Source organism: Lipomyces doorenjongii, assembly GCF_038497915.1.
Source record: "Lipomyces doorenjongii strain NRRL Y-27504 unplaced genomic scaffold V1508scaffold_12, whole genome shotgun sequence".
NCBI lineage: Eukaryota > Fungi > Ascomycota > Lipomycetes > Lipomycetales > Lipomycetaceae > Lipomyces > Lipomyces doorenjongii.
The window spans coordinates 21,544-39,957 of record NW_027118079.1 but is presented as its reverse complement, the minus strand read 5'-3'; the positions used below and the strand labels follow the sequence as shown (position 1 = coordinate 39,957).

Genomic DNA, 18,414 nt, shown 5'->3' with positions numbered 1-18,414 from the left:
GTTTTTTCTTTCAACGACATTTATACATGCGCCACATTTTGGCAATTTATGTGAACTGATTGGTAGGTATGCATTTCCTTCATCGATTGTTACCTTTCACAGTCTCTTGATCAAATGATGTAACATGTTTTGAATTTCTTCACCTGAATTTTCATGTGGAATCAATAACATACGAGCTTTTTAATTCTGATTCATTGCACATGAGACAATTTTTTTAGTTAGATTATGCACAGAGCGTCTGGTTTTAGGAATTGCATCTAACGAGTTCAGTAGGATATCGCTTTATTTGGAATAAGGAAGTTTGGTAATTATGCCTTTCTACTACGCTGAGTTTCGATGAAGTTTTTAGTCAATTACTTCCTTAATAAAGTCGCAAGGCTGTAACAGATTACATACTGGACGAGATATAATGTTCATCCACGATAATGCTATTTCCTTGCCGCAAGTGAATATGTACAATACACTCCAAACCTCGTAATTCAGGTTCGTATGTAAGCCCTGTAAATGTAAAAGCCATACCATCTATGCACTACTATATGCCCAACTAAAACTCAACATATGTTATAAGAAAAGAAACCCCAGAACGAATAAGGAAAGATTACGAAGACATGGCAGCTGGCGCTGCATCGTCACTGTCATTCCCATCCTCGAAAATGCTAGGGTCAACCGTATACGATATCCGAAGTCCCAAATTCTCCCTCTCTCGGGACGTCAACCTGTCGCCGCCCCATAACCTGATGGCGCCGACTCCGCCTTCGAGAGACATAACCCACACCGCGCAGACAAACAAAATGACATTAAACACCGCCATCAAAATGAACGGCGCTCCTCGAGACTTGTCGGATGCCCAGCCGCCCAGTTTTGTAAGCATGAGGATGCCCGCGGCGCCGGTGACTGAGTACACTCCCGCGATGGACCCCGAGTACTCGACGCGTCGCTCGGTGCATAACGACAACGAACAAACGATCGCGCCGATCTGGGCTACACCTATCAAGGTCGCCCACAGGAACGAGATCCCGACACGCGGGTCGCTTAAACTTGCGAACCCGAAGAACCCGATGGTGCCGATGACTGCTGTTATTGCGAGAGCTCTTGCCTTGCCGATTTTGTCACACGCGATGCCCCATACTGGCGCTGCAATGAGTGCGCAGGTTTCGGAGACGCCGGTGAGCATTGCAGAGCGGATGTATGCGTCCCGACAGCTTTCTTTGACGTCGGACGTGATTGCACAGATTCCTTCGCTGTAGAAGTACTGATTAACGAACAGAGGGATGAACTAATTGTATCAACGGAAAGTCGACAACGCGCGAGTATTGATAATATGACTTACCAAAGACACGGCAACACTAGCCGCACGTGCTATCAACCCACCAACATACGCGAGGAAAATATCGGGCTCAGAAGCAGCAGTAAATCCTTTCAATAGCAATCGGAAATAACTATTCTGCTTTTCAAGATATCGGCTTCCCAACTCGTGCTCCTCTTCAGCAAGTGAGTCATAACCGGCATCATCCAAACCCGTATCCTGAATACCTTCAATTGATTCTGTCGACGCCGGGGAATCTACGCTTTGCGTCCTACTCGACAGCTGACGGAGCTGGTTTAGTCGATTTCGTCGACGATTGAATCGTATACTTCTAATCCACAGAGACAGGCTCCTACGTGGATCCTGGCGCAGCCCCAAAAACAAGACCACCCCAACCACAACCGCAACCGTGCCAACAATATAAAACGCGCCCTGCAAAGACTCTTCCGGCGATAAGTCATATCGTTTCCCCAAGCTCGTTGGAATGGGCAGAAATACGGTCACAGCCATGACGGCGCCCAAACCGGTGCATAAACCGACCAAACCCGACAACGTCCCGTTCGGCAGCGGAGGCGCGCGGCGGGTATCGGGCACTTCTTGTAATTGATGTGATTGTTGTTGATGTTGCTGCTGCGGTTCGAACCATTGTGCGTCGCCAGATTCTGGCGGGAAGTTGACGTCAGCTGCGGTTAGCTGTGGGTGTTTTGAGAATCGATAGCTGCTGACTTCGGACAACAACGCCGTGACCATTGCCGCGCTATGAAAGATACAAAATTAGCTTGGATACTTTTTCGGGGGATAAAAATGTACGGTCATACGTTCCAGATCCACCGATCGCGAAGCACATTCTGAGAATGACAAGGTCCGGGTACACATTCTTCGCTTGCACAAAGAATATCAAGCCGATGCCAACGAGCACATATGCCACCGAGCATACCTATACGCCGGCAATTAGTTCTTGATTTTCCACAAACAGTGAGCGTCAGATAGAAGAAGAGCAAGTACCGTCCTAGTGCCGATCTTATCGGACAGGGTGCCCCATAGCGGGCACATAATCACACTGACAAGTTCATCAATAAACCCCAATGTGCCGACATAATCACCCTGCCCGAGTCAGCATTAGCATTTTGCAAACACAGCCTAAGCCCACTGTCTTTTCTAACTCACGATATTATCCTTTAGCCTTAATAACACCGTAATAACAAACGATTGCGTAGCATTAAGAAATACAAGAAACGCGATGGAGCAGAAGCATGATAATAGATAAGCAACGATATTCACGATCGTGACTCTGGACGTGTTCGCTTGTGGCACCGACATTCTTAGCAGGTGCATTATCTTGCTGCACTGGGAAGTACAACAATATGAACAGTCACTCCTACGAGCTCCGATGGGGGAGATGACAACGATTGCCGCGTATAAGTCCGTTTTTACTGGAAGTGACGTTTGCCAGAGATTCCTCGTGCTTCGGACTTAGCGTACCCAAAACCCGACCGAGCTCGAAGTCTAGCCGAGCTCGATTTTGAGCCGCAGCCGCAACCTGGGCCGAGTTCCAATCTGATAAGATATTGGGCGCATGTGTTCAATTCTTTGTGCCTTATGTTGCTATTAGTTGGTTTGTTGTGGTCCAAACCCAAACCATGCTAAGCTCAATGAGCTCCCTCAACCAGTATGCACGGCAGTACAGACTCCTCGGCGGCCAATTGCGGAAAACTCTCGGGCAAAGCAAAAGTCTGTCAGAGTGCTTAGCAGGGTCTTCAAGAAACATAGTGAAGGAACAGGCACAACTGGCTTTTTCTAAATGACCTCGTGGAAGTTGCCCGGCCGGGAATCATGAACAACGGAGAGTCACATTGGCTTAAGCTAATGTAGAGCAAATGACTCATCCGGATACTGTAGCTAACATGTGATATCTGTTTATATACTCTGTATAAGTGACAGTTGCTCGTCCAAAAATTTCAATTTACCTGCAACACTTAGAACTATCTATCGTGGTACTCACTGAAGTGCTCTATTCATCTCAGCCAATAACGAAATGTTTTCTTATCAACAGGCTCCTCTGGGCCATCCAATGCTAGAACATTTTCTACTGGATCCGAATTATAAGAACCTAAACCATGGTATGTCTCTCTTTATATGTGTAATTTTGCTGAGTAGTTGCTCACCTTTAATCTAGGGTCTTTTGGCACATATCCCGCTGTTGTGCGCGACCAGCTTCGCAAATTCCAGGACATGGCTGAAGCGCGCCCAGATGAATTCATTCGCTATACATATCCTACGTTTCTTGATGCATCCCGCGCAGCAATGGCCAAGTATTTGAACGCTCCTGTGAATGAAATTGTCTTCGTCAAGAGTGCCACTGCGGCTATCAACACGGTGCTCCGAAACCTGACATATTGCCCACGAGACGTGATCATATACTTCTCCACTATCTTTGATGCCTGTGAGAAGACGATTATATCGATTACGGAAACCACATCTCTCGAAGCGAGAAAGGTCGACTCCACATTTCCTATTACCCACAAGGAGATCGTGAGGAGATTCTTGGACACGTTACAGAAAGCGAAAAGCGAAGGTTTCAACGTCCGCATCTGTTTGTTCGACACCATCGTCAGTCTACCGGGCGTTAGGTTTCCATTCGAACGCCTTGTTGACATCTGCCGAGAACAAGGAGTCTTAAGTTGCATCGATGGTGCACATGGAGTTGGACATATCCCTCTAGACCTCAGCAAGTTAGGAGCGGACTTCTTTGTGAGCATCAGTCATAAGTACGTGTTTTGAATCCACCCAATGATCTTTCACCCTCTGCTGTTAACCAAGACAACCAGGTGGCTCTACAATCCTCGGGGATGTTCTGTCTTCCATGTTCCGATACGAAACCAACATCTTATTCGTACCACGATCCCAACTTCCCACGGTTTCATCCCAAAAGATAGCCCAGCACAACCATATCCAAACGATAGGCTATCACTCGCTTCCAAATCAGCTTTTGAGAAACTCTTTGAGCGTGTTGCTGTTACCGATGATGCTTCATATCTCACAATCCCTGCAGCGTTAGAGTTCCGCCGCGAAATCCTCGGCGGTGAGAACAGAATCTTTGCTTATATTGAAGGCATCGCGCGTGATGGGGGGGATCTCGTAGCCACCATCCTGGGGACAGAGGTCCTTACTGAACCAAATGATGGCACTATTGACCAAAGCGAGATTCGCCGTTGTGCTTTCGCCAATGTGCGCCTTCCAGTCACGATCCATGACCCTAAATGCAGCGGCGGCAGCAAAAGCATTAGTGCTTATATGGCTGCATCGCACTGGCCCATTGTGACTATGTCACAGGCCTCGGAGGTAGTATCGTGGTTCCAGGCTCAATTGATTACCGAATTCTCGACATGTGCGAGCGTGTTCATACATAATGGCGCTTTATGGGTGCGATTGAGCGGTCAAACTTACCTGGAGCTTGAGGACTTCAAGTGGTTGGCCGAGGTGCTGAAAGAACTGAGCGAAAGGGTCGGAGGAAGTGATGTATTGAAAATGAAATAGGGTATAGAGAAACGGAGTAAAAGTGTCAGCCGAAGAACCACCACTGATGTTGCTCCATCACTTATCTAGTCTAACCCATGAACTACTGAGGTGCAGTGTGTCAGACATAGGGGCCTAAGACACTTATGATTTCATGCATTATTTTCTATTCTGTCAGTCAAATTCCTGCTAAATTGTCCATATAATGAATTAGCAAATTGAAAGGTGTCGAGTTTTACAATCGTATCGGTCTACGGTACAGCCAGCATACATTTATATAGATAGAAAAAGAGTGTGAGTGGTCGTTCTATACACCACAAGGTTTCAGATCTGCAGAGCACCATTTTAGTGGAAAGTGGACAATAGGTTGCGTTGCGAACTCAGGCAGGAGGAGATTGTACGATCCATGGACCCCAACTTACCATGAAGTCAAAGTCATGTACGGAGATAATGCATATCAGCGTCCTACCTAATTTGTACTAGATCACAATATATTCAGATGAAAACTTGCATAGTGCGCTACAAAGTGATGTAGACATCTGCTCATAGGAGATGTGGTAGTCTATCTAGTGAAATCATATGTCCACTAGAGTTAACCACTGCGACTGTCTAAGCATGTAAGCTTCCTCGCGGTAGGTTAATTCCTCCATATCGGTGCCCGGCATTACCTTTTCCGGCTCGAGGACCTCCTTGTCTGTGACAGAGAGGTGGCAGATCTGCGATTGAAGTAACAATTTTAAGTCCAGTGACGTCTGTAGATTTCTCGGAAGGACACACGTGACACACCATTGTCTCCATCAACCTCTTTCACAAGAAGATGGGGCAAGAAACTAAGGCGCTCTCACTCTCCGATGCGCGCCGACCACCGCCGCTCGTGCTAGTCCTCATGCGGCATGGAACTGTTCCATATTTGGCCTAGCGTTACAATCATATACCAACGCCGACCGCTCGGCTCCCGTTTTATCGAGTTTTTCCAGACGTCCACACTAGCTGGTTACGACCTAGTACTAACCTTAATCGACAACTCTCTTGTGGGTGAAGTGCGCCGCTCGACCTTTTGACAGATCGAGAGGAAGTGGACACGCCGAAGTCGCCATTGTTTCGGGTGAAACAGTGCAACCACAGTCGCCGAGTAACGGGGGTTTAGGTATTCGGTGACTAGCTAATCCATGACTGGAGCTGGATATACCAGCCTCATGATGTGTAGGGCCTGGTCATTCCGCGTCGTCGGCATCTCCCTGCCAGTCAGCACACTGGATTCTTCTAACGTCATGGAAAAATGCACGCCCAAAAGCACGATTTTCCGCGAAGAGATATTCTTGATTCGCTAAATATTTATATATTGCAATTCGCGCAGCTCAAACGAGCAATATATATATACGTACAACAAGATTCGCAAATTCAAAATCACACGTCACCAACTTAACCAATACCAAATATAACACAAACAACCACATGCAAGTGAACCAGTGGCAGCTAATACAGAACGATATAAACTCAAGTCGCATTATAGCGAGTCGAAGGGAACAAAAAACGAGTAATACATAAGGCCAAAACACAACGTATAGAGCGCCCAATATAAAAATAGTAAACTAAGCACACCCCTTTAACAGAAAAACTACTTTTATTGCGTTCAATTCCAACTAAAACTGATCTGACATGACAAAACGCAACTAAAACAACTCCAGCGCCCCGAATGCTAACAAAATACGATCATAATACAAATGGCAAACCACTTTTTTAGCTCGCTGTTAAATTTTGTATCGTCTAGCGATGAACACCATTTGCCAAGGATGACGAAGGGGGAGGAAGTGTCTGGTGTTTGTGCAACTGGTGTACACACTTGAAGCACATTAGTCTCTAGTCAAACTACACTGAAGCGTCAAATCCAACTCACCTTATTGATCGTCTGCACTAATAAAGCTGGCTTCAATGGCTTAGACAAATATTCGTCCATTTGCGCCTGCATACACCGCTCGCGGTCACCCAGCATCGCATGCGCCGTCAACGCGACAATAGGCGTTCGCGCGCGCACACCAATATGCTGCTTCTCCCACTCTCTGATCCTAGTCGTGGCCTCAAACCCGCCCATAACCGGCATCTGGACGTCCATCAGCACAATATCGTATCGTTTCTTCCTGACGGCTTCGAACGCTTCAAGACCGTTCTCGACGACTTCGACGCGGTGCTTGTACTTCTCGAGTATTCGCACTGCGAGCTTTTGGTTGACGACGTTGTCCTCGGCTAATAAAATCTCGTACGTCTTTGCGCCGTCTGAGTTGAGGGGCGCAGCACGGGACTCAAGGGCTGGCCGAAGCGCGTTGCCCATATCTTGAATCGAGCACGGCGTGTTGCCGTACGACGTGATACCGAGATCCAAGCAAAGCTTAAGATTGACCTGTGGAATGCACGGGTTGAGCAGGACAAGTGGGATATATTTCAAATGATTCAGGGTACGTAATTTGCTCGCGACGTCGAGGCTGTCGACGATGATGGTGTCAAACTTGGGACCAGAGTGGTCGACAGGTAGTGGTGCTTCCTCGACAGAATTGACGACCCACGGTTTGAGCTTGAGCTGACGGATGGCGTCCATAAGGTCGTCGGTCACAGACTTTTCGTGGACAGTGTCGATGAAAAGTACGTGGTGATGCCTAAACGGGGCGAGATTCTCAAGCAATGGGTTAAGTCCGCCTTCAGCCTGCTTAACGCGCAGCGTAAAATAAAATTGCGATCCCTTGCCGTACTCAGACTGGACCCAGACATCACCACCCATCAAATTGACAAGCTGCTTCGAAATCGACAGACCAAGACCAGTACCACCGAATTTTCGAGTCGTGGACCCGTCCGCCTGGCAGAACGTGTCGAAAATAATGTCAAGCTTGTCGTTCTGAATACCGATACCAGTGTCAGACACGCAAAACTCTATCAACATCTCCTCAGGCGCGCACTTGGACGACGGGTGTGCCTTTGGATCTGCGCGACGGATGCTCAAGGCCACTTCGCCACTCTCGGTAAATTTGATGGCATTGCCGACGAGGTTCAGGATGACTTGCCGTAAACGGAACGCGTCGCCGATGAGATTATCTGGGAATGTGTTGTCGATCTTGTACACCAAGTCAAGGTGCTTTTCATTCGCTTTGACAGCGAGTGTTTTCAATGCGCCGAAAACAGTGCCGCGCAGCGAAAATGCAATCTTCTCGATCGTCATGCGGTTAGCTTCAATCTTGGAGATATCGAGAATGTCATCGATAATTGTCAACAACGAGTTGGCCAGGTTATGCACAATCGACAACATCTCACGCTGGTACTGCGTAAGCTCTGTGTCGAGCGACAGCTGGGTCATTCCGATGATGCCATTCATTGGCGTGCGGATTTCGTGAGACATGTTTGCCAGGAATTCGGACTTTGTCCGGTTGGCGAGTTCGGCGGCTTCACGGGCTGCCGTGTTGCGCTGAATCGATTCGCGGAGATTAAAAACCATTTGATTGATCTTGGTCTTGAGTGCGTCCATCTCGCCGGATGCTTCGACGGTGATAAAGCGCGTAAAATCACCGTCAGTAGCAGAGTCCGTGATTTGAGCGAACGCTCGGACTTGCGTTGTAAGATTAGCTGCCATAATGTTGACATTTGTCGTAATTTCTCTCCACAATCCATCAACATCCGAAACTTGGGCCTGGACGCCGAGTTTGCCGTCGATACCAACATCTTTGGCAACACGGGTGACTTCGGACGCGAAAACTTGTAGTCGGTCAACCATCTTGTTGATCGTCGACTTGAGTGCCAGCATCTCTCCCTGAGCATGCACATCTGTCTTCCGAGACAAATCGCCTTGCGCGACGGCGGTCGTGACGTCGGCGATGGAACGCACCTGGGTTGTCAGATTGGATGCCATGACGTTCACATTCTCGGTAATCTCTTTCCAAGCACCTTCAACGTCTTCCACCTTGGCTTGGCCGCCAAGAATACCTTCCGTGCCGACAGCACGTGCGACTTTGGTGACTTCAAGTGCGAAATTCTGGAGACGGTCGACCATCTTGTTTATGGTCGATTTGAGATCGAGCATTTCACCGCGACAGTTGGCCGACACTTTTTGAGAGAGATCGCCCCGGGCGACGGCGGTCGTGACCTTTGCGATATTTCGGACTTGGTCTGTGAGATTGGATGCCATGGCATTGACATTGTCAGTAAGCTCTCGCCAGATGCCCTCGACGCCTTCGATCTGCGCCTGGCCTCCGAGTCGACCCTCAACACCGGTCTCGCGCGCAACCCGGGTAACTTCGAATGCGAATGTGCGGAGCTGGTCAACCATGGAATTGATCGTCTTTTGCAGCTCAAGAATCTCGCCCTGAGCGTGGACGTTGATCTTGCGGGACAGATCACCTTGGGCGACGGCGCGCGTAACATCCGCGATCTCACGCACCTGGTTCGTGAGATTGGACGCCATGACGTTCACGTTGTCAGTCAATTCTCGCCAGACACCTTCGGTCCCCTCACCCTCGGCCTGACCACCGAGCGTACCGCCAGCGACTTCTGTAGCGACTCTAGTGACTTCGGACGCGAACCGCTGGAGTTGATCCATCATGCGATTAATCGTCTCCTTGAACTTGACAATCTCGGGGTCGAGCTCTTCCTCATGAACGATAACTTTCTTTGACAAGTCGCCCTGGGCGACGGCAATAACAACCTCGCCGATCTCCATCAAAGCGCGCTGGAAAGCACGGTTCGCGTTCTGCGACTTGCGCAATTCACGATCCAGAATATTCATATCAACCACGCGTCGCTCATGAGGTTCGAACGACTCTGTGAAGTCCCGGATCATTTCGTGTGCCTGGGACAGATCGAGCTCGAGTGCGAGGACTGTCGTTTTGCGCTCGAGCAGCTCGCGCTCTTGGGATTTGACCTTTGTGTTGAGCTTTTCGAGCTCAAGAAGTTGCTGCTCGTATTTGAGTGCCAGATTCCCGTTCGTGCAGTCGCTCGTGATGGTTGACGCCCGCGACGTGGACCCGGACTTTATGGTCAGGAGCGAGTATGAGTCTGAAGCAGCCCGGTCGAGTGAGTTTGGTTTGTATGGCACGGGAGCTGGCAGGGGACTGGTGGTTGACGAGGCACTAGTGGCGAACGAAAGAGGAGTCGTGGCAGACGAGGACATACCAGATGAGGGAGTGCTGAGCAGAGGAGGCAAGGACTGAGCCGAGGAAGCTGGAAGCGCAGATGAAGCGGCAGTGGACGCAATCTGCTCGAGGTCGCGGACGCGGTAGAGTACGGCGGCTAGCTCCTTCTCAAGCTGGTCCTTAATGTCGCATGGGGCGCCGGGGAGGACTATGGGCTTGGTCGAGGTGAATAGAAACGAATCGGCGGCAGCGACATTGTGGAGCACGGAGACCACCGCCTGGCAGGTGACGTCGTCGCAGGAACCCATAGCTGAAGCTGGGACAGCTGCGAGCTGCAGCGGACGAAGGACGACGAAAGGAGTGGTGTTGGTGGTGGTAGTGGTAGTGACAAGGGGAGGCGGAGAGGATGGGGTGAGGAGAAGAGAGCACAAACACAAACGAGACCTGCCAGCAGAGCGTTGATACATACAAAAGCGGCGAGCGAGTGGGCCGGTGCCACAACGGTGCCACAGCTGTGGCTATCGTAGTCCGCGGGCCACTTAACGTTTACTGTTCCCCACCCCGTTGCGAGTTCTCACAATACGTCAAATCAGGTGGGAATAAATATAAACATCGTATAGGTATATTCTCTAGCCAATCTAGGCCATGGATTTGCTGCATTGTTTCCGCATGCAGTAGGCTGGCTGTGGTAGTTTTGTGGGCAGTAATCTGGAAATACGAATAGAGTTCCATTCTGTCATGGCGTAAACTGTAACGTGAGTGTTCCCGCTCCGCAATAAATAAAGGCACAATTTTGGCACCGTCATGTTAGAGAGCGATCGCATTAAGGTTTCCTGTCAGGGATATAAATTACGTGGCTGAAGCAGTTGGGCCCGCACTCCGTGATCTACCCTGGCTTGCTTCACCTTTGAAGGATGCAACAAATGATATATAAGCTATTTGTATGACACTCTTGACATATTTGACTGGCTGGCCACTAGTCTGACAGTTTCGTATTGTTCTGGCGTTGTGTACCAACGAAGTCATGCAATATAAATAGACACTCTTTTCCTTTGGCCGCAAATGACATCATTGGCCATCGCACAAAAGAGGTTTTAATACTAAGGCGGGAAATGAGATTCTTCGCGTTGCTTATAACTTACATATTATTGTAGATGGTACTCTTAATCGTTGTGTCTGTGCCTGTGATGGTATTGGGTTAGGGCACATTGCTGTCCCGGGTCAGCCTTGTGTTTGGGCACCGCAGTGCCGGGGCTGATCAGCGGGTCGTGGAGCACATGTGCCCACCTAGAAATATGGTGCTGCTGCTGTGCTGCACCAAATGCCGATCTGGTTTGCATCGGCGGAATTGGTAAGCTGTTATTATTATAGCAGTGCTATTCTCTATATTTTATCCCAATCTTCTACGCCTGTTGGTGTCGGAATTATCGTTATGATTATTTTTAGGTTCGGTTCGCCCAGCCCGTGAGCTGCAGTAATGATTGGGCTGGAAGACGGCAGCCGTGGCCAATAATAATCTCTCATGTCAACGCAGGGCCACCTAAGAGCCGCCTATGCCACAAACCCCTTAGATTACATGACACGGCTACTTGACTGCGCTAACACTCGTGTTAACCTGACTTGGACTAGTGCCAATTCAAATTCAACGGGTAAAACATTTTGTGTCATGTGTCATCAAGAACCTTATGCCAGTGTAGTTTAAGCTCTTGGGCGACTTCATTTCGTCAAATGACTTCATGTATAAGTTATGTGCAATACTTTTTTTCCCTCGACTGCGAGCCGTTTATGGCGCAGCAATCGCAGAGCAAATCCAGTCTATCATGGACAATGTGGAACTAATCCTCGAGTTATTATACGTTTCGGTCAGTTTCCGCCTCTATACTCAAAAGGCGGGACAAATATTAGTGGCTAGAAGTTGTCCGAGTGATCAATAGCCTCGCGAGCCGAAAACACGCTCCTGCACAACACGCCGCAGACGCTCGGCGGCCGCCCGATTGACTTACGGGCACATTCGCCGACACAAAACCCTCTAGCATTGACATTCACGCACGATCGACGAGTACGCACATTTATTGATTTTGTCACGGAGCATCATCTCGCTCTCTTCTCCTGGCCACCATAAGAATCTATCAGATAGACCCATGTCAAAACGTACTCGTCGGTGCCCGTCATCTGACTCCGATTCTGGTTCTGGTTCCGGCTCCGACTGCACCTCTGGCCCATTCGATCCGGAAGCGCACAAACTCGCGCGCTCATCGTCGTCGCCACAGCAACCGATAATCAAATGCACCCTGCCGCCACACTGTATTCGCTCCCCTCAGTTATTCGCATCCTACCCTGCATTCGAACGGCACTACGCCACGTCACACGCTCTGGTCTGCACTTCCTGCGCCCGCTCATTCCCATCACAACATTACCTCGATCTTCACTTCTCCGAATTCCACGACCCGTTCGTTGCCGCGAGACGCGACAGGGGTGAGAAGGTCTATGCGTGTTTTGTGGAAGCATGCGACAAGGTTTGCGCCGATACGAGGAAGCGACGGTTGCATCTAATTGACAAGCATGGTTTTCCAAAGGAGTTCATATTTGGTGTGGTCGGCCACGGGCTGAGGCCGAACCAGACCTCGCTGTTGTATCCGCCTAGGAAAGCAGGCGACATGCGCCATACCAACTGTGAGCACCGCGACAACGACAGCCCGATGGGCGAGGGTAACGACAGCGACACTGGCGACATCGTATTTCGCAGGCCAGATCAAACTGCAGACGACGACGGAGAACCGGAAATCGGCGCAGACCTCGTGGCCGTAGAACGTCAGTTCCGCGGCATCAAGCTCGTCCCCGACAAAATCAGATTCGGTCGAAAGAGGGGCATCTAGTACACTCTACTGCATGAAAGCGTTCCGGGCGTTATTTGATTTCGTGTATCATACAAATACATCCTCTAAGCTACAAACATACCTACCGTAGCATGCCAATACGAACAACAAACATTCAATTCCAATGCGCCCCCCAAAGTCTGGTATGCTAAGCATTAGCAATGCAAACAACACTGTATCCTGTACCCTGTATCCTGTACCAACCCATATATCATCCTTGGTTACAAAAGTCACCTATAACAAACTGACATCCGTCGCAAAAATGCGATCCGAATTCTCAATCATAAACTGAATCACTTCGTTCCGCTTATGCGCGTCCACCATTTCCCGCGTGCCAGAGTAATCCCGGACCAACGTCGGTGCAAAGACAACCGCAATGTTAAGAGACGTCATCTACAACTTTGTCAGCTAATCCCACATTTCTCTACACTCGAAAATCGAAAATAGTCGACATACTAAATTCTTATCACTGTGAGACACAACCCGCGAAAGATGGCGAACAATGCATTCTAAGCAAGTCTGATGCGCTCTAGGCAGCGACTTCATAATTTGCGCTAGTCTGTAGATCTTCCTCTCAAAATCATCGTGCTCTGCCAGAATTAGTACTATCCGCACTTAACAGACGTATTCGATCCACTCACCAGCAACCGCAATAAACGCCGCGTAAGAGTCATACGTCACGAGCGGAACAGGCAGGTGTCGGAGATATTGCTTCAGCGCACTCGTCACACCACAAATGTCCCCCTGCATAAGCTCATGAAACTCATCCTGCCACTTTATCATCTCCGGCGTCAATATCACCCCCACATCTGGATTCGCACTCGCAATCTTCTCTTTCTCGTCCAACGACGCGGACGACAGCGACACAGTCGACGACGAGGACGACAATCCTTCATTTGTCATCGGCGATAATGTCCGTCCCAATTCGCACTTTTCAAACATGCTTTGGATCATGTCGCTTTGGCTCTTGATGCCGGACTTGCGGTAAATCCCCTCGTAATCCATTCCCCGGCTTTCAACCTCCTGAATACACCTCGTCACGATAAACGGAACCGAACGACCTTCCGACTCTGTTCGCTTCACAATATCAACGCCGAATAAACTCGATTCGGGCTCATCTGCGCCCTGTTCAACGGCGCCGCTCGACACCTTGAACTTCATAGTCCGCATTATGCTGCCGGGTTTGGACGAATTGTTTCCAGCACTGCTCAACCCGCTGCTTGCGCTGGCGCTAGTCGGCATCAGAATGTTTAGACCACCTGTCGCCGCTGAATCCTGTGTGATGGTATCCACACCGTTACCAGAGCTAGACCACTGCCCGCTCGAGTTCCCTCCGTCACTGGAAAACATCTTATTAAATCCCTTGACAGCGCCCTTCGCAACTGCCGCCCCTCCCCGGTGCCAGAACTTCTTCTTGCCGCCTCCGTTCGAGCTTGAATTACCAGAGTTCACCAAAGATGGCTGAAACGAATACACAGGTCGCGCAACCTCAGTCGTCGCGTCAGTCGACAGCCTGTCTTCTAATACGGCAGAAATGCTTCCAGTTGCGCTGGACTCCCGTGGTATGTTCTCCATTGCAACCGCCGGCGAAGCGGACGCCGATGATGGCGCCAAAAAAGCAGGCCCCGGCGACGCATTTCCCAACGCCTTTGATCGTCCAGCATATGCTAACTGCTCCCGCGATGGATGAGAGCGCAAGTTACCAAACAGCCCGCCGCCAGAGCTAGATGACCCTATACTTGGTGAGCCTTTATGCGTCTTGAACCGCTCTTGGATTTGCCGCGTGAGTTCATTATTCAAGTCTGCGAGCTGCTGATTCTTCGCATTCAAGTGCTCTGCTTGTTGCACCGCGTCCTGTCGCAACTTTGTCAATCGCAAGTTCTCGTCCAGTAACTCGTTCCGCTGAGAAATAAGTTCCTGGATTTCGGCTTGAAGACCATTCTTCGTAGCTTCCATCTCGTCTCGGAACCTCCGCAGTAATTCATTCGGCGCCTCGTCATACTCCTCTTCCGCGGCTTGACCACCATGCATCACTTCGTATTCTTTCCTGATAACAGTCGTCTGGGCCTCTAAATCCGCAATAGTGCGTCTCCGCTCCTCGATCGTCTTCTCAAGCGCACTAGTGTCAGGCTCGCCGATTTTCAACAGCGCCTCCAGCTCCACAATCCGCTGCGACGCACGCACAAGTTCGTACTTCAATTTTGCAGTCTCGTCGTCAACATCCAGCGTCCTCCGCGGCGGTGATAACTGCGAATCATCATTGTCGTGCCCACCAAACACACTACTTCTCTCGTTCGCGACCATCATGAATGTGGGAACATCTTCCGGCGAGATGTACGGCGACTGTGTCCACTTGTGCGTCGAGTCAGGCGATCCGGGAGTCTGATATGTCGTCGCAGGCGAGGACTCCGCGCCTGTCACGAAACTGCGTAGCGTCGATCGGCTTGGCTTGCGGAGCAGATTCTGAAGGCGTTGCGCCCTCACGCCGACGCCACGACTGGGCGACCGCGGTGATCGGGGCGATGACTGTGCGAGTTGATCTTGGCTGTTGAGAATGTTTCTGAAGTCTTCTTCGAGACTGAAATCCGTGTTGTCTTGAAACGTGGGGAGAGGAATATACTGTGACAAGTTAGTGCCTACGTTAGCGACACTTCAACAACTTGAGTACCCACATTTGAGTGGTTCGCATTCCTTGCTGCAAACTCAGATTCAGCGTCTGTTAAGCTCCTTATAGCAGGTGACGACGAAATTTCCGGCCCAGGAGCAAGGCTCATTGGTGTCCCAGTTCGCGAGCCGGTTGCCGTCTTGTCTGGAGTTCGCGGAGGGGATCTTGGCGATTTCGCTTTCTGCGACATTGCAACCCCCCCAAGCTTCTTCAATGTAGAGGTTGCGGTCGCGGTCCTATCCTTCGTCGCGGGGTCCTTCTGCTTGGCACTAAATTGTCCCGAGAATAGGAACGGAGACCGCTTCTGTTGATTGCTGGCTCCGTTGATTACTGAAGTACTCTCAGTGCTCGCCTGGCTCAAAGACACGCTATGCGACCGACTAAAAGGGTTCTTTGAATTCGAGAAAAGAGCACCCGCCGAGGCGGACGATATTGATCTTTTCGGTTCGTGCCCTTTGCGCTGATTCACGGCCAGTAATGGAGCCGGATCCGGGTTTTCCTCAATCAGCATGGACGAATAAGATAAACTGCTCTTATTTGCCCCAGAAGAATAAACTAATGCTACTGTATTGCCATCAGTCGTGCTACTCCGCGATGCAGGACCGTCCGATGCATGTAAGGCTTCATCACCCGGTGCTTTGAACGACAAAGATGTAGGCGTCGGAACAAGTGATAAGGCTTCACCATTATCCTGCTCCTCCTGCTGCTGCTGTAGTGACTGAGGTGGAGGTGAAAGTGGCTGTTGGGGAATTGCCGGTGATTGATATTCTCGACGGCGTGGGAACGAGAAATCCGGCGGCGCACTGACAGCCGACGACGGCGTTGTGGCTGTCGTGAACGATGCGCCGGTCGTTGGGGTCGTACCACTATGACTAATATTCGCATTTGACATGTCAATAGTGATCGAGCGCGAGATGCGTCTAACTTTGGACGTCAAGAAACTTGTCTTTGACCGACGGTTATTGAGATCAGACAAGAACCCCTTGGACGAACGCGTGAAACTCGCTAGCGTTGACGTAGACGCAATTGACGAAACTGATGCACGACGACTTCCATTTTTTGTTGATCCGTTCGATGTGGTCGATGTCATCGAGGCTGTAAGTCCCTCCTGAGCCACATCCTCAGCACTTGTATCATAGGCCACCTTCTCCGCATTCGCCCTTGAAGCAAGACCAGCGGAACTTCTCCGTGTTGCATCACCTGCAGGATCTGTACGCTGTGCGATGACGAGATTAGGAGTATCATTCACTTCATCAGTATCCGTAGGTGAATCGTCATCGTCAGCCGGGACCGCCCGTATAGTTCTGTCCGAATGCAAGTCCGTAGTGCTTGACGCAGATGATATGTAGGAGTCTCGATACGTGTTCAATATTGCCGAAGTCGTTACACTGAATCGTGTGCTGTTCTTACCATCTATCGGAGAGCCAATCTCGGAATGCCTCGGGATTGCCTCCAGTGACGACGAGCATGTATTCGCAACAGATGGAGATTCATCTTCCTTGGTCTCCGCTATAATCACCTTTTGAACCTGCGAGGCGGCGTCAGCAGTGACCGGTTTCACTAGATTGTTTCCAGTGGACGCTGTGACACGAGTAACCGTCTCTGCGGGAGGTGCATTTTTCGTATCCCCCGAATTCAGAGTCTCTGCCCCGACAACACTTCGTGGAGGCTCGTCCTTCGGGACTGGTGGCAGCGACTTATCCAATACAGATGGCGACGTTGATCTGCGACTGTAGGTCAAGTCCGTTGAAGATGTGCTTGACAGCTGTTGGCTTTTCGACTCTTCTAACACTGTAGTAGTTATAGTTGCTACATTTAATGAGTCATCTTTGATCGATTCAGTTGTAACATTTGTAATAGTGGATGGTGACCGCGTCTTACTTTTGGCTCGCCTCGAGCCGCTCTGTTGTTCCTTCAACTTATTCCTCCTCCGTCTCTCAATCAATTTCTCGTTGCAGCTCATACAGAAGATACCCTGACTTGTGCGTGCGTAACGTAAATTCTCAATTGGGCGCTTGCAATTCCGGCACTTGAAACACTTCGCGCAGAATGCTGTGTCTTTCCCAGTCAAAATCGCAAGGTCATCGATTTTCTTACCGCAAACGCAACATGAATAGCAGCAGTTGCCGCAGATAAGATCGCCGTTTCCAAGGACAAGTAGATTTGTGTCGCAGTCTAACTGCGCGTCGCAGCTGGAACAACGGAAGCACTCGACGTGCCAGCGATTACCGCCTATGGAGAAGGCAGTGGTTAGCCCATGACTGAGATAGAACATTATTCGAAAATGCTATACATACCAAGCTCAAATGCTCGACCTTCCTCCAGAACCTATACAAACATCAGTAACCAACAACACAACACAACCATGCCGACAACAACTAGGACTCATGTCTCGCCCAAATGGACTGTGTGCCGCAGGGAGCCACCCTGTTCAGGCTAGATCATAGGACGAATATGAACAATGTAACATACCTTGTCGCACATCTTACAGAGATAGACCTCATCGTCGATTTCCATGTATGAGTCAGAAGACGAGTCCATGGTTAAAGCAGGCCGTTGTAAAAGCGAGTAGAGAAGTGGTGAGAGTCTCTGGTTTGGCGGCGTACCTGTTGCTGCTTGGTGCTTTTCTCGAAGTCTGGAGTGGTTGCGAACTAGTTAGTTTCGTCCTTTTTGTTGTCGAACCGGTACCTCCTTCGTGCGCAGGGGTAGTTCCGTATAATGCAGTCTAATTAGAGTTCAATATTTGTGTTTGAGAAGTTGCAACGAGTCTGCTTTCTATAAATTTTACAACTCTATCTACCCAGCGATCTGTTTATTCCAGTCGGGTACTGACACTACAACATCTAAACCGAACGAACGAAATTAGAAACATCCCTAAAACAAAGCTTAAACCAGCAGAGAACCAAGTATGCACGTTCGCGAAACCACAGCCTGAACGCC

The 18,414-nt window shown here is 49.7% G+C and overlaps 5 protein-coding genes across 5 annotated transcripts; 2 read left to right on the top strand and 3 right to left on the bottom strand.

Moving 5' to 3' along the window:
- Positions 1-356: 356 nt before the first annotated feature.
- Positions 357-3,099, bottom strand: V1508DRAFT_413261 (major facilitator superfamily domain-containing protein). Its single transcript, XM_066939752.1, has 5 exons — positions 2,474-3,099; positions 2,312-2,410; positions 2,125-2,243; positions 1,331-2,063; positions 357-1,276 (listed from the first exon to the last, which is right to left on the bottom strand). The coding sequence occupies exons 1-5, from the start codon at positions 2,639-2,641 to the stop codon at positions 599-601; spliced, it is 1,797 nt and encodes a 598-aa protein (XP_066797137.1). The 5' UTR covers positions 2,642-3,099; the 3' UTR covers positions 357-598.
- Positions 2,954-5,329, top strand: V1508DRAFT_460565 (pyridoxal phosphate-dependent transferase). The gene is made up of 3 exons (XM_066942773.1): positions 2,954-3,426; positions 3,483-4,074; positions 4,135-5,329. Exons 1-3 carry the CDS (start codon positions 3,342-3,344, stop codon positions 4,841-4,843), a joined length of 1,386 nt encoding a protein of 461 aa, XP_066797136.1. The 5' UTR covers positions 2,954-3,341; the 3' UTR covers positions 4,844-5,329.
- Positions 5,330-6,589: 1,260 nt separating this feature from the next.
- On the bottom strand, positions 6,590-9,641 carry V1508DRAFT_403070 (uncharacterized protein; the record flags this gene model as incomplete). Its single annotated transcript, XM_066938529.1, has 2 exons — positions 6,590-6,664; positions 6,720-9,641. The coding sequence occupies 2 exons, from the start codon at positions 9,639-9,641 to the stop codon at positions 6,590-6,592; spliced, it is 2,997 nt and encodes a 998-aa protein (XP_066797135.1).
- Positions 9,642-11,608: 1,967 nt separating this feature from the next.
- On the top strand, positions 11,609-12,948 carry V1508DRAFT_413255 (uncharacterized protein). Its single transcript, XM_066939751.1, has one exon. It carries the CDS (start codon positions 12,075-12,077, stop codon positions 12,807-12,809), a length of 735 nt encoding a protein of 244 aa, XP_066797134.1. The 5' UTR covers positions 11,609-12,074; the 3' UTR covers positions 12,810-12,948.
- On the bottom strand, positions 12,810-18,096 carry V1508DRAFT_413253 (uncharacterized protein). Its single transcript, XM_066939750.1, has 6 exons — positions 17,947-18,096; positions 17,772-17,802; positions 15,482-17,706; positions 13,451-15,428; positions 13,266-13,399; positions 12,810-13,202 (listed from the first exon to the last, which is right to left on the bottom strand). Exons 1-6 carry the CDS (start codon positions 18,013-18,015, stop codon positions 13,044-13,046), a joined length of 4,596 nt encoding a protein of 1,531 aa, XP_066797133.1. The 5' UTR covers positions 18,016-18,096; the 3' UTR covers positions 12,810-13,043.
- Between the last annotated feature and the right edge of the window lie 318 nt (positions 18,097-18,414).

Bases quoted from the DNA above. Each gene is read 5' to 3' on its own strand.
- V1508DRAFT_413261 (XM_066939752.1), bottom strand. From the start codon at position 2,641: ATGCACCTGCTAAGAATGTCGGTGCCACAAGCGAACACGTCCAGAGTC. The intron at 2,411-2,473 runs GTGAGTTAGAAA...TGACTCGGGCAG, and splicing joins TAAGGCTAAAGGATAATATC to GGTGATTATGTCGGCACATT. The intron at 2,064-2,124 runs GTATGACCGTAC...TATCTTTCATAG, and splicing joins GCGATCGGTGGATCTGGAAC to CGCGGCAATGGTCACGGCGT.
- V1508DRAFT_413255 (XM_066939751.1), top strand. From the start codon at position 12,075: ATGTCAAAACGTACTCGTCGGTGCCCGTCATCTGACTCCGATTCTGGT.
- V1508DRAFT_460565 (XM_066942773.1), top strand. From the start codon at position 3,342: ATGTTTTCTTATCAACAGGCTCCTCTGGGCCATCCAATGCTAGAACAT. The intron at 3,427-3,482 runs GTATGTCTCTCT...CCTTTAATCTAG, and splicing joins TTATAAGAACCTAAACCATG to GGTCTTTTGGCACATATCCC. The intron at 4,075-4,134 runs GTACGTGTTTTG...CAAGACAACCAG, and splicing joins TTTGTGAGCATCAGTCATAA to GTGGCTCTACAATCCTCGGG.
- V1508DRAFT_413253 (XM_066939750.1), bottom strand. From the start codon at position 18,015: ATGGACTCGTCTTCTGACTCATACATGGAAATCGACGATGAGGTCTAT. The intron at 17,707-17,771 runs GTATGTATAGCA...CCTTCTCCATAG, and splicing joins AGGTCGAGCATTTGAGCTTG to GCGGTAATCGCTGGCACGTC. The intron at 15,429-15,481 runs GTGGGTACTCAA...AACTTGTCACAG, and splicing joins GGAATGCGAACCACTCAAAT to TATATTCCTCTCCCCACGTT.